Genomic DNA, 14,594 nt, shown 5'->3' on the forward strand with positions numbered 1-14,594 from the left:
GAGGAGGATGACCAACTAATCACTAATGTGCCTCAAGAAAAAGGAAGGCAACGAATACTGGATGAAGCATTACGCCACAAGGTGAATACATTCTGCATTCTAAATAGTCCCATCATGGAAAAGTGGATTGGGAGATACAAGGATGCAATAAATAGACGAAGGGTGAGAGAAGAGCTTTCAGAAGAGAAAATAGACGCTTGCCATTCCCACCCAGCTTGGAACCTCTACCAAATGTGATCAATATAGAATGGCTTCATATGGTAATATCGATAACATCGCAAAATAGAGAGATGATCACAAGAGAAGAGCATGATTATGCAAGAGGATGTGACCCTCAAGTAAGTACATTCTTCATCTCTATCTCATGTATATACCTTGTTTAATGCATTATACTAAATGTCATGCTTTTGTTTAATGTTAGTACAAACTATATAATGCAATGGGAAGGCACTTTTGCACACAGCATGTGGATTCTAAAAGAAACACATTTGATTGTGGTGGTGTGATGGGCGACTTTTAAGCAAGAAACTCGAGCTAGTAGACATGATACCAATGTCATAGAGGATAATCTTGAGTATTGTGGAACTATTCAAGATATTCTTGAGGTTGGATTTAGAGAATTTAGTCTATTCATCTTTGATATCAAATGGTTCAAGGTGATATATAGAGGTGCTCAAGAAACCATGAAAAAAAAAACATCCAAATGGGTTCTTTCGAATTGATTCCAACAAGTTTTGGAATGATGAGAAAGATACTTTCGTACTACGTCAACACTGTCAACAGATTAGTAACCTAACCAATCCCAAATTAAATCTTGATGTAGTATAATAAAAGTGTAACCCCTTTGCTTTGTGATATTAGGTTGTGTTTCACGCCAATCGAATTGATCCAAAGTGGGAGTATGTTATACAAGTTTCCCTCGTTCAAAACATATCTTTCAAGATCAAGATGTGGAGGTCAAATCTATGGATGAGGTGTAGGTACTACCTCAAATCGGCTCATTGGAAAAAGACGATAAAGAAAACATTTTGGAGGGGGCCGATCAAGAGTATGAGGAACATCAATCCAAAGAAGATGATGAGTCACCTAATCAATCATGACAATGCTTCATTGGATCATGATAGTGATATTGATATAGAATCCCATCTTTTCATTGAGATTCCATTAGATATAGACATTGATGAAGCAACACGTATATGGATTTATTACAAGATGGGATAGATTCATGATCTTGACATTGTTTTGCTTCTCAAAAGTTTTCAATTATCTTTTTTTCTCAAAACATGGCTCCAAGGGTTCCGATAGATGTTTTGTAAAACTATAGATTATTTTCTGTGTGTATGTGACATGTATAACTTAAATTCAACATCCAACAACTCTCTGGAATTTTATATAGCGAAAATAGCAACGTAATCTCGCTGGTAATTTCATTGCACAGTAGCGAAATCACAATATAGTAGCGAAATAACACTGCTAAAAATGCTGTTCAATAGCGAAAATTCACTGCTATAAGTGCTGCTCTCAACAACAAAATAACCCTGTTCGGCATTGCTATTTTGCCGGACCAGCAAGTGGAATCCCCGACATCCCGAAAAAATAAATGCTGCTAGGAAACACTGTTATGCCCCCAACATGTTGTAGTGGTAGAGGTGATCACAAGTGGCTTGGATTTAAAAAAACTAAAATCCCTTTTCATAAAAGAAAACTAAGTCCTATCCAAGGCTGCTCCTCTCTCATCACTTGCAAAGCCCAAGTAATATCACACAAGGTAGATATATATGAGATAAGCAAAGGTCATGAGGATATGTAACACCATCCTCCACATCCACACTTCAAATGAACCCAATAAACTCTTCAAAAATTGATTCATATATGTGCAAAGAGAAATTCAGAAATTCAAAAAGATGATACGGATATATGATGTGATTTACAAGATTTTGACTTCTTTCATGTAACCACTCCTCTAGTTTCTCATATGGAAGACGTGAACATCCGCCTTCACCTTCATGTTCTGAGCTATTTAATTGACATGTTCTTCTTGCTTGAGATTCAGCCATTATGTTTCTCGATCTGTTTAAATGACATCCACCTTCACCTTCATGTTTTGATCTGTTTAATTGACATGTTCTGCTTGCTTGAGATTCAGCCATTATGTTTCCTGAAATTCTCTAATTTGTTTAATTGACCTATTCCACTTGCTTAATTAAGTTTCCTCAAATTCTCTAATCTTCATTGTTTTAAATTAGATCTTCTAAATGGATTCTATTGAAATATGGTTTTAGCCTCCATCCATTTACCCTAGTTTTATGCAACTTCCAAGGTATCCCCCATGCATCCTTAGGTGTTACTGCATCTTGTATATGACCAATCATAGAATCTAACGCCACACTAATAAATAGCCAATACATCACTTTTCTAGCTCTCTTACGACTTAAATGCGTACGCCTATTGAGAAGTGATATTTTCTTCCGGAAGCTTAGGATCCTCGTCACGTAAAATAAACTCCTAGTATCATTTTTCCATGAGAGGAAGTTTCTCATCCTGAACTTCTATGCTCGAAAACTTCTCGCTCACAATCTGGGATAGACTATCAATTATGAACTTACTAAATAGTTCTTGCAAAAACTTCTGCACTTTAATCTCCAACATAGTAGTATTGTAAACCTATTATACTATAACTTTATGTGAGCTAGTCACATAAACATACATTAACCACAACAACCTGCAAATCTTATATTCTCTACACAAACTGTGTTGGCTTTCATGGTGGATCAAACATGATGATGAAGCTCATGAGATGAAGGTAACATTAAGCTAAGCAAAATGAGATTAACCTACATAAGATTAGAGTAATGAGCAGTATAATGATAGCAAGATCATGAGAAAGTTAGAGTATTGTATTCTTCCATTAGATGTGAGCCTCTTATATAGGCTAGAGTACAATGGATTAGGGCATAAGATTAGAGCAATGAGCAACATAATGATAGCAAGATGATGAGAAAGTGGGAGTATTGTACTCTTTCGTTAGATGTGAGCCTCTTATATATGCTAGAGTACAATGGATTAAGGCATAATTAACTCTTAAGCAAAACCCTAATAAGCTCTTGAAGTGAGTACCCATTGCCTGGTTTTGAGGGAAAGTAAGATCCTCCTCCACTTGTAGTAGAGGCGCCTATAATATGCTAATTTAGATCCTCTTTGACCATAGTCTACCATATGTATGATGGCTATAAGACCTTTCAACCATATGCCCATATCCCCAATGTCACATGTAGATGTTTTGGTGTATTCTTTTAGCACCCTCCCTCAAACAAATATCCATGGCTACTATGATGTCAATTCTAGCTCTAGTTACTATTTTACAATGCTGGTTATGATGACCATCCAAGTGCCCATAGGTCTTACTCATGGTGGTTATGATGACCATCCAAGTGCCCGTAGGTCTTACTCATGGTGGTTTACAATGCCAGTTATGATGATGAGATAGATGCTACGCATATAATTATGATTACATTTCACTTAGGATAGAGGGGTGACTATAGGTAGGCATGCCCTAGTTGGTCTAGGAAGCCCTGTTGTCCTCCTTAATTTAGATGGCTCCGAATGAGGCTTCTTCTTCCTTGCTTGAAGATGCTTCCTTCTTGATCTTGATTCTTGTCGATATGGCTCTTGATCTTCTTCACGTTGATGTACATCTTGATGATGTAGATGTATCTCTTAATATTTATCCTTGATTTCATTGTGTTATGAAATCCATGTAGGCAAAGATAAATCATTGTGTCAATGTGTTCATGAAGCCTTATATGATGGTGCCATCCCTGTCAAAAGATAATGCAACAAATATGTATAATGGGGTCTTGGCCTTATCAATGTGACTAGTGTCTTGACCTTGTATAACTAATTAATAAGAATAATGGGGTCTTAGCCTTATCAATGACTAGTGTATTACCCTTTTATAATTGATTAATAAGCATGAACAATGATTTACATAATGCATACAAGCTCATAAATCTCATTGTTCTAAACAATGCTTATGCATATTTATACCATGTTTTAGATTAGCAAATTACCACTCAAATACATTTTTTATGCTTTACAAAGGTTGAGCAACATCCAAATATGTAGATCCAATCATAAAATTTCTATTAAAAAAATAAATCATTAGCACTAATCAACGTATAAGTGAAAGCAATTTTTTGTTAACTCTAAAGAAAATACATTGATTTGTAGAGCACTATCGAAGGGGAAAATCAAGGGGCTTTCTTAATATGAAGTGTTGGAAAGATATAGCAGGTCCCCAATGGTATGATTGAACCCCCAATGGTCCTAAATCACCTCAATGATTGATAAGCATTAATCACTTGATTGGAAGAGCAATTACCTATTCATAGTGCAAAACAAGGACCACTTTGGAGTGTGAAATCGAAGGTCGTTCACAAAATGTCTTTGGAAAAGCCTCAAGAGGTAGATGTGTTTCAAGTCCATAAGCACATTATTAACAATAATAATCATATATTAATCTTACCTTCGCCAAAAACGGTCTTTGTGAAGCACACAGTGTTGTATCAGGGCTACTGTTATGGTCGATTATTCGCAAAACAAACATTGCAGGTGGATTTACAAAGCTTGAAAACCCCAAAGTTCAAGAGATATTAGACCAAAACACCATAGACAGCTTGCTTTACGTTTTTCCAAAAAAAAATGTACCTTCTTGTAGATTCGATAATGGCAGCTACTGTGCATGCTGAAGTGAAGCATTGACATGATGTGCGGCTTTGCCTATGAGCTAGGATGAGCCTCCAAGATGTGGCTTGCTCAATGGTTGGGTGTGAGGAGAGAAATCAATCCTTTACTACTGATGGGTAGAGCAAAAGCAGAGGTAAAAACCCTAAATCATAATGAAAAGTACTAATCACCAATTAATCACTAGTTGTGATGGTGTAGATCATAAGCAGAGATTAAGTAAGCATAAAGAGTGAGAAACTTAGCTCTGATACCATGTTGGATCAAACATGATGATGAAGCTCATGACTAAGGAAACATTAAGCTAAGCAAAATGATATTAACCTAATCACATAAGATTAGAGCAATGAATAGCATAATGGCAACAAGATGATGAGAAAGCGAGAGTGTTGTACACTTCTATTAGATGTGAGCTTCTTATATAGGCTAGAAGACAATGGATTAGGGTATAGTTAACCCCCTTAAGCAAAACCCTAATAAACTCTTGAAGTGAGCACTCATTGCCTAGTTTTGAGGGAAGTAAGATCCTCCCTCCACTTATAGTAGGCGATCCTCCTTCCATAGTCTAACATATATATGATGGCTATAAGACCTTTGAACCATATGCCCATGTCCCCAATGTCACATGTAGATGTTTTGGTGTATTATTCAACAAACTTCCCTCCTACAAAACCAAATTTCTATAGTAACTTTTCATCGAACATATATAGTCGAACCTGACACTTTTACAGAGTGTCTGTGGAAAACTTGCAGAGCTAAAACGGGGCCCAAAAATAGCCTCGAATTTAAATTTTATAATCACTAAGGTCCTTTGGACCTACCCCACACAATATATCATTCCTTTACTTCGCCACAAGGGGTAGCTCAAGATGTGACAATGCACCTTACTATTATGCCTGCTACTCTTGCCTACCAGCTACTTATAGAGATTCGATTCCAAATCAAAGGGAGGGAAAATGATTTACCCTTACCCATGTACCGCTTCCTTTTCTTGCCTCTTGAGCTCTTCACACGAATCAATGCTCTAATAGCATGAGAATATTACAGGGGCGAGGGTGAGCTTGAGCTCCTTGTTGCAAGTGCACACACACACAGTAGACAAGAACACAAGGGAGATGGATGGGTGAATTTTCTTCTATCCTCTTCTCTTCTCTATAACTATAATATAAAGATAAGAGTACATACTATAAGGGAAAGTACTCTCCTACTATAACATACAAAAGTCAATCCATAGTGTGAACCCGACCATAAGCTAGCCTTATGACTATGCCACAACTCTAGTAACCCAAAATGGTTGTCACATAGTCTCTAACCCTCTAGTGCCATAATCTAACCAACCATGCCAGTGGGGCATAAGTACAGAGTTATCATCTTGGTGTGTCAGCTCCTTACATAGAAATTTTCACTCTAGATTGACAAAGTGGTGAAATATATGCTACTCTAAAGAAGATGTCCATAGAGAGTTCATCTAGAGTATTGATTACAGTAGGAATTTTTTGAGGTCATTTAGAGGGCCTTGTAAGGAAGTTTGACTGGAATATTCCCTTCAAAAAGGAGCACCGGATAAATTTTTGCAAACGAACTCCAAATTTGTCGGACTCCACATATTTACATTCTACTCTTCAAAAGCTATCCATTGATATATAACACGATAGGGTTCAGAGAAGGGACAAGATAGATACCTAGAAGATTCCTTTTTGCCTGGGGAAGATTCACGTTACTACCTAGAAGATTTTTTTTTGCCTAGGGAAGATTCACGTAACGTGAATCTTCCCCAGGTAAAAAAGAATCTTCTAGGTATCTATCTTGTCCCTTCTCTGAACCCGTTGTTACGTGAATCTTTCCCAGGCAAAAAAGAATCTTCTAGGTATCTATCTTGTCCCTTCTCCGAACCCGTTACATGAATCTTCCCCAGGTAAAAAGGAATCTTCTAGGTATCTTATCTTGTCCCTTCTCCGAACCCTATCGTGTCATATATAAATGGATAGCTTTTGAAGAGTAGAATCTAAATATGTGAAGTTCGACGAATTTGGAGTTCATTTGCATTTATCCGGTGCCCTTTTTGGAGGGAATATTCTGATCAAACTTCCTTATTACAAGGCCCTCTACATGACCTCAAAAAATTCCTAATGGTTATCTTAAACAATCTCAACTAGTTTCCCACATAGAAATGAGCTATTAAAGAGTCTCTCTCTCCTTCTCTCTCTCTCTCTCTCTCTCTCTCTCTCTCTCTCTCTCTCTCTCCCCCCCTCCTACTTTTACCCACTCTCTCTCCCCCTCCTACTTTTACCCACATAGAAATTCTCTCTTCCAAGCTCATGAAGTATGAGATTGAAGCCTCCCTCTACACTAAAACCCTTGGGTATCATCCGAGACCTCACAATCAAAACTTTGGGGTTAAGTTTTAGATGGAAGCCTAGAAATCACTAGGCCCAAGTAGCACTTACACTAGCCAAATTTTATATTGCCATGTCTAGTGAAATGTGGATAAAGAGTGTTGGATTCTTTGATCAAAAGGTCTACATGTGATGATGTAGGTGCACTCAAAGGCCGGAAAATACTTGGAAGAGAGTGGATCGATGCCATATCAATTGGTATGTGCACTCTAAGGTCGGGTGTGATACTTGGAAGAGAGTGGATTGATGCCATATTAATTGGCAAGAACGCATGCCTACCCTAAAGCTTGAAACCAAGGACGTAATGATCCTCACCACCACTGAATCCCCTTTTCACATTCAAGTCCCTTTCTCTATGTTGGAAGTCCTCCCATAAAAAGAGGAACCCCTCCACAAACCTCAACTAGCCTTTCCAAAGAAGTCTAGAGGCTCGATGTCAACACCCTTTCTCAAGAAAAATCTAACCTTGACATTGACAACTATCTCCAACTTAAAGGCCTCTACACCACCACAAGACCCCTTCCTCAACATCCAATAAGCACACTTCGCCTCAGCGGGGTGTGTAAAGGGGCAATGGATGGGATCCCATAATTGAGATGCAATCTTCCTTTGGGTAGTGTGTAAAGTTTCTCTACCTATTGCACTTAAGCATAAAACGTGATTAGACTCCCTTGCATGTTTTCAACATATCCACCTTGGGAGGTAGGTCATGGCAACCTTACGAATTGTCATGGGCTGGGATCATCCACATAGGATAGCAATCACCCTTCACCTCACTTATATGCCAAGGGGCAGCACTATCTCAACAATTGAGAGTCAATCTTGCACCCCTCAACTTACCTTTTCCTTTGGTTGGTGTGTAATGTTGCTCTACGTGTTGCACTCAAGCATAAAACATGATTGGACGCCCTTGCATGTTTTCAACGTTACGAGCCATGGCAACTTAGTGCATTGTCGTGGGTTACCATACACATAGGACATCAGTCACATTTCACCTTACCGGTGTGTAAGGCGCATTGGTCTTTGGAAGGGATCCAACAATTGAGAATTGCACCCCCTCAACTTATCTTTTCCTTTGGGTGGTGTGTAAAGCACCTTATACCATTTTCCCACATCCCATTTAACTAAAGACATGCTACACCTTTTCTCCACTAAATGCACCCAAAAAACCCCCAAAAAAAAAAGTGCACATTTCACACCAATTTCAAAGAGCTAGTTAGTATTTAGTCCTTTCTTGAAATGAAAGTAGAAATGATTGTGAACCTTAAGTAAGTTGGTACCACAAGAAGAACTAGCCTGCAAGGTAAGGTGCGATAGTAAGCTACAAATCTACTAGTCTTTCTCTGGCTGATGATGCAAGACTATGGTAGCTAACGTGCTTGCTAGGCAAAAAATTTATGTCTTTGAGAAGAAGAGACGATGATGTTGATGGAGAACCGATCATCTTGTAAACAAGCGATAAAATGACTATATATATTAGGCCTGCATTCCCTTGATTATTATTGGTTAGGGTTATTCAGCTCGGAAGTCATGGTTATGATTAATTATTATTGCGACATCTTGGCCATGTTTCTCTTCCTCCTGCTGGCTTCCAAGTCGAGGTGCGATTTCTGCTCAGCTTAATTTTACTCTTCTGTGATATCTTAATTGTATAGATAATCTAATCTGCCCCTAATTTGCTAGTTTAGCTGATTGACCCTTCAGGCTCATGTAAAGAATTATAATCTAATCTGCCCCTGATTTGCTGATTGAACGCAATAATTACCATGCAGGCTCATGTCTTGCAGTGTCCATGAGTATGCCAGTCAAAGCCAAGCTACGACACCTCCAAGGGGTTGGAATTCCTATGACTCCTACTCATGGATCATCTCAGAAGAGGAATTTCTTCAAAATGCAAAGCTTGTAGCCGAAAAGCTCCTCCCTTTCGGTTACCAGGTGGGCATTTAATATCTTTGGCATGCACATTCTTTGCTCTTTGAATGCATACATGCATGCATGCATGTGTACACACGGGCATACAAGCCTCAGAAAAACACTAACCTTCAATGACATTAGCATGATGGGACATAAATGCACACACATACATACATACATACAACGCACGTTTGTACATGCATATGTGCAGTGGCACGTTTATCCATACATACGTGCATGTATGATGGGGCACACGCACACAAATGTATGTGCACAAACCCACATATAAGCCCTGAATACCACTAACCTTCAATGACATTAGCATAATGCCACATAAGTGTTAAAAGCCTTAGTTTCTTCGCGACCTTGCCACTCATCTGTATCATGGTTTCTGCCTGAACACATTGTCGTGACTTTGCTGTTTTCTGTGCTACAGTATGTTGTGGTGGACTTCCTCTGGTATAGGAAGAGAGAAAGGGGGGCCTCTGTCACTGCTGCTGGATTCGATGCAATTGACAAGTGGGGTCGACCCATCCCCGACCCTGCCCGATGGCCCTCTTCAGTTGGTGGCCAGGGCTTCAAGCCAGTAGCTGATCAAGTCCATGCCATGGGCCTCAAATTCGGGATACATGTCATGAGAGGGATAAGTACACAAGCTGTGAAAGAGAACACCCCTATCCTTGGAACACAGGTGACAATTATAAGCAACCCCATGCATCCAAAATGACCATCTATGCAGATTTGCATGCCAAACTGTGTGCTAACATGCATTGATTTTCCAATGCAATGCAGAATCAAACATGGAGAGCAAGAGACATAGCTCTACAAAATCAGCGCTGCTCTTGGATGCAACAGTGCTTTGTAAGTGTCAACGAGAGCACTGAAGGTGGAAAAGCTTTCATACAGTCTCTTTATGATCTATATGCATCCTGGGAGATCGACTATGGTACAATATCTGATACCAAGTGCTTCCTGCAAAACTATTTGCGAAGGAAGCTATGGGTTTAAACTTAAAAAAAATAGTTTGCATCTGTGTAGCAGTTATGTACTCGGTGTTCACAAGTTTTCACACAGGCAAAAGACTTCCTTATGATTTATGTGTATTGACTACAGTAAAGCATGATTGTGTGTTTGGAGTCAATGACCTGAGCCTCGACGAGATCACTACTGTGTCACAGGTCTCTCTCTCTCTCTCTCTCTCTCTCTCTCTCTCTCTCTCTCTCTCTCTCTATATATATATATATATATATATATATATATATATATATATATATATATATATATGTGCGTGCGTGCGTGCATGCGTGCGTGTGCGTGCACGTGCACACAAACACAAAAATGCACGCCTGCACACACACACACACAGTGATGCACAGAGATTATGTTATGTTGCACCAGCTGACTGTTGCCAGATAATGATGCAGGCCATAGTAGCAACAGGCCGACCTATGCTGTACTCCATCTCTCCAGGAGTTCAAGCAAATCCATCTATGGCCAGACTTACCAATGGTCTTGTGAACATGTACAGAGTCACAAGTGATGACTGGGACTCATGGAATGATTTGCATTCTCACTTTGATGTTGCCAGGTGTGATGATTTGTCCCCTTTTCAAATTCCTTTTTAGTTCAATGTAAAGCCATCAAGGTCTAGAGTAAACTATTACTGTAAAGCCATCAAGGACCTGAGTAAACTATTTGGTCTGTCACAAGAGGGTCATGAAACTTTACATGGCTGAAAAGACCTAAAATGATATGAACTCAGCGTCAAAGCAAGTTAAAATGTTCCACTGGGCATTATATGCCATCAATGGCTTGATGAGTTTGCATTTTGCTTTCCACAGGGACTTCGCTGCCGCAGGTCTGATAGGTGCTACAGGCCTGCTTGGTTTCTCTTGGCCAGACTTGGATATGCTTCCTATAGGATATCTCACAGATCCAGGTTATATCTTAAGCAGACTCATCATGTGTGCCTGGTGCAGATTGATGTGGACATGTTTCAGTCTGATTTTATAAATGATCTTCAATACAGGTGCTAATCATGGTCCAAACAGGTTCTCACGACTCACACTTGATGAGCAGAGAACACAGGTGCAGCATAGAAATTGTGAAATCCCATAGACGACACTCTTTCTTTGAAGATCTTGGGTATATAACGTGACTGGAAACATGCAGGTGACACTCTGGGCCATGGCTAAATCTCCTCTGATGTTTGGAGGAGACATGATTAATTTAGATAACGTAACTCTCAATCTGCTCACAAACCAGATCGCCCTTGAAATCAATGCAAACAGCTTTGGCAACATGGAGGTAGTAAAAGATACACTGATTACCCCGTCAATTTAGAAGCTTCAAAATGCCATAATTTTGTAAGAACTTGCATTATGTCTTAAACAGGTGCAGGTATCGAATGTAACACGATGTTTCATCCCCACTGTAAGCCTACTTGATTGCAAAGGTGCGAAAGAAACCTTTTGGAGAATGAAATATGGTACTGCAACAAGGAACAACGATCAGCTCTGCTGGACACATACACAACTCCTAGAAGATGGATGTCTATATTGGGAACCATCAACTGCAATCTCTGCATCTGAGTAATGACTCCATGCATGTCTCCAGGTTGCCTTGCTTTTAGGCTACCTCTTTATGCTCTTCTGATCTGACTTGATGAATACATGGTATGAACAGTGTACCTAAGATCACCACACGACGAGCCATTGTTGACTCCATGGAGCTTTCGGGGCGAGCCTTGATTCATGAAAATGGGCAAAGTTGCCTTGATGCACAAGCCAGCACACCATACGGGTTCTCCCTATGTTCCCAACACAGGAATCAGGTTTTTCGCCTACACCCCATTTCTCTAGGAATATGTTGGCATTCTATAAACCTCTGCTACTTGTTTAGCCATGGTCATGTGTGCTGGCAGATCTGGCATGTCAAAGCTGATGGGAAGCTTGTCAGCGACGCTACTGAGCTCTGTGCAGTTGTGAATGGGTTGAAATTCAATAATACCTCAAATGGTAGTGTTAATAATTCATTTCTAAATCAGTTCTCTACTATGGCATACCATCAGTAATATATGGCTGATGTCAGCTTCATAATTGTTGCCAGACCAAAAGCAAAGCATCAATACCCGGATATGGATGGCCCACGGTCCACAAGGTATTGCATTGCTGTAGTCTTTACAGAACTCGACGCCACCTTCTATTTGTAAGCACAGTTTATTGATTCCTTATTCATGTAAAACACATGTATTTATTGGTGAATTTGCATGGCAGGAGAGTACTATGTTGCCTTGTTTAACCTCGAAGAGCAGGCTGTCGACATTTCTGTGCCACTGGCTGGCATAGTTGGGGCAGGCCTACCAAGCGCCCATGAAGCAAAAAACACAGGGCAAGAAAAAAAAGAACAGTGGGAGATGGCAACTTCCAAGAGCAATAGCTCCGGCTACCAGTGTAGTGGGCAAGAAGTTTGGAGCAACCAAGACATTGGGATAGTCAAGGGTAGCTTGCCTGCCAGACTAGCCTCTCATGGATGTGCACTCTTTTCACTAGACTGCAACCTGATCTAACCAGTCAAATATAAATTGATCATAGGAATTTCCATACGTGATACACTCACTCGTATAGGTTTGCAATCCTTTGAAATTCGGGCAACTTAGAACTCCACAGTTGGCTGCTGCTTGAGTAACCCTGCTTTCTTAGGGACTAAACTTTCCAATGAAAGATGCGCAGCACATCCATAGAAGGTTGCTTAGAGATGCAATAATGACCATCATCAAAATCATGTCCAGCCATGGTTTTGCCTACATGGAAATCTTGTTCTGCCCATTTTCAGTTTTTCTCTGTTTATGAGCCCTACCAATCCACGATATGCAAGGTTGCTTTATCATCTGGCATCATGGTGAGAAATATTACAACTTGCCAGCAGAGGTGTGCAAGTCCATGCACAAGGAATGCACCAGCAAAGTTATTAACACTTCAAGGATTGTCTTCTAATAGCAGTTCAATCGACGACACGTAGGATTAGTGTGCTACCATTATTTTGTAATTACGATACAATAATGCTATATGGCCTAATGGTCATGTGATGTCCATCATGTAAATATCTCCATAATTCATAATAAAGCACTATGTTTAAATGATGGAGGAATTTCTCTACACTTGTAAGGTTACATGACATGCATATGATTTTTGTAATGCACTCTCTTTTTAACCCAATGGACAACTCATGCTTAGATGTGCAGTATTCCCTCGCATAAAAAGCCTCTTGTTGTATCACGCAGTATTCCCCAAGTAAGAAGTTCTTTCGTTGTATCATGCACACACATGCACACTCACCATGCAATTAAAAAGGAGTTGGAAAGCCATATGATACTATCACTGATGATGGATTTATAGAGAGGCCTAGATACATGGAGGGCTTTTTACCACACGGCTCCTGAGTGGCTATTGGTCAGCTCAGAGTTTCATCACACCGATTGGAGATTGAGATTGGCAGAGCAGCATGGATCCCCCGAGAGGAGAGGGTATGCAGATTGTGCAGAGAGGAGGTGGAGAGTGAGGAGCATTATGTATGCAGATGCAGAGCATATACAGCCATCAGAGAGAGATATCCCATTTTATTCAGAGAGCCACATTCCCTACGCCAGATCTTTGAGGCAGCAGACCAGCGCATACTGGGGAGATACATTCTAGACATACAGTGCCATAGAGAGACATTATTACAGGCTCAGACAGATCCAGAGGGGGGGCGACAAACACAGATTACTACATTTTTTCAGAGATCCATCCCCCTCCCAGCCCCTACACGACAAGGAATTACTCTCCAGAGAGCAGAGACACTTAGAGCTCGCAGGAGACGGAGGACACCTGGCTTTCGGACACCACGCCTATACCAAAGAGAGATGACAGAGATCAGAGCTCAGTTTCACAGAGGGTGCGGAGCGACTGGCTCGCTTCAAAGCACACCCAGGCATGTTCTTCAGGGAGCTGTGGACACCCCCTTCATTGATGTATACCATTTTATACCCCCAGTATGGTACAGGATGGAGCTAGCTAGGTTGCATATCATGATTGTATACTCCATGCATATAGCTTTGCATTCTCCTAGTAGTAGAGCTCCATCCCCTGCACACCCAGATTCAGCTTTTTTATTCAGTACTTTTTCATTTTGTTGGGATGACAGAGGATACCCCATACAGGTACTCCGATTTGTCTCATAGGCCGAGTTCGGTCTTTTGGAAGACGTTAATAAAATCTTTCTTTCTTTCTTTCTTTCTTTCTCTCTCTCTCTCTCTCTCTCTCTCTCTCTCACACATTGATTTGTCTCATAGGTCGAGTTCGGCCTCTAGTAGACGTTAATATAGCTTTCTTTCTTTCTTCTCTCTCCCTCTCTCTCTCTCTCTCTCTCACACACACACATTCACACGGACTCTTGTCATGTTTACATAGAGTAGATCTCTTTTTTGGTCATGCAAGGGCCTAGTTTCTACTTGCATTTTCGAGAGTCAAAACGTCTGGTTAAGCTTTTCGAACATGTGGG

The 14,594-nt window shown here is 40.2% G+C and overlaps 1 protein-coding gene across 2 annotated transcripts; it reads left to right on the forward strand.

Annotated features, from left to right (window-relative positions):
* Window positions 1-8,432: 8,432 nt before the first annotated feature.
* Window positions 8,433-13,194, forward strand: LOC147631527 (Melibiase family protein). Of its 2 annotated transcripts, none has more exons than XM_086808031.1 (14): window positions 8,433-8,740; window positions 8,912-9,074; window positions 9,490-9,744; window positions 9,846-9,999; window positions 10,167-10,231; window positions 10,478-10,641; window positions 10,895-10,992; window positions 11,083-11,141; window positions 11,226-11,360; window positions 11,448-11,644; window positions 11,739-11,886; window positions 11,977-12,070; window positions 12,162-12,212; window positions 12,329-13,194. In XM_086808031.1, exons 1-14 carry the CDS (start codon window positions 8,670-8,672, stop codon window positions 12,619-12,621), a joined length of 1,947 nt encoding a protein of 648 aa, XP_086664157.1. In that variant the 5' UTR covers window positions 8,433-8,669; the 3' UTR covers window positions 12,622-13,194. The 2 variants fall into 2 exon arrangements, with proteins under 2 accessions (XP_086664157.1, XP_086664158.1); XM_086808032.1 differs by having other exon boundaries at window positions 8,474-8,740; window positions 9,846-9,939.
* The last annotated feature ends 1,400 nt before the right edge of the window (window positions 13,195-14,594 follow it).

This window comes from Cibotium barometz, chromosome 14 (genome assembly GCF_041138505.1).
Source record: "Cibotium barometz isolate CiBa-2024 chromosome 14, ASM4113850v1, whole genome shotgun sequence".
NCBI lineage: Eukaryota > Viridiplantae > Streptophyta > Polypodiopsida > Cyatheales > Cibotiaceae > Cibotium > Cibotium barometz.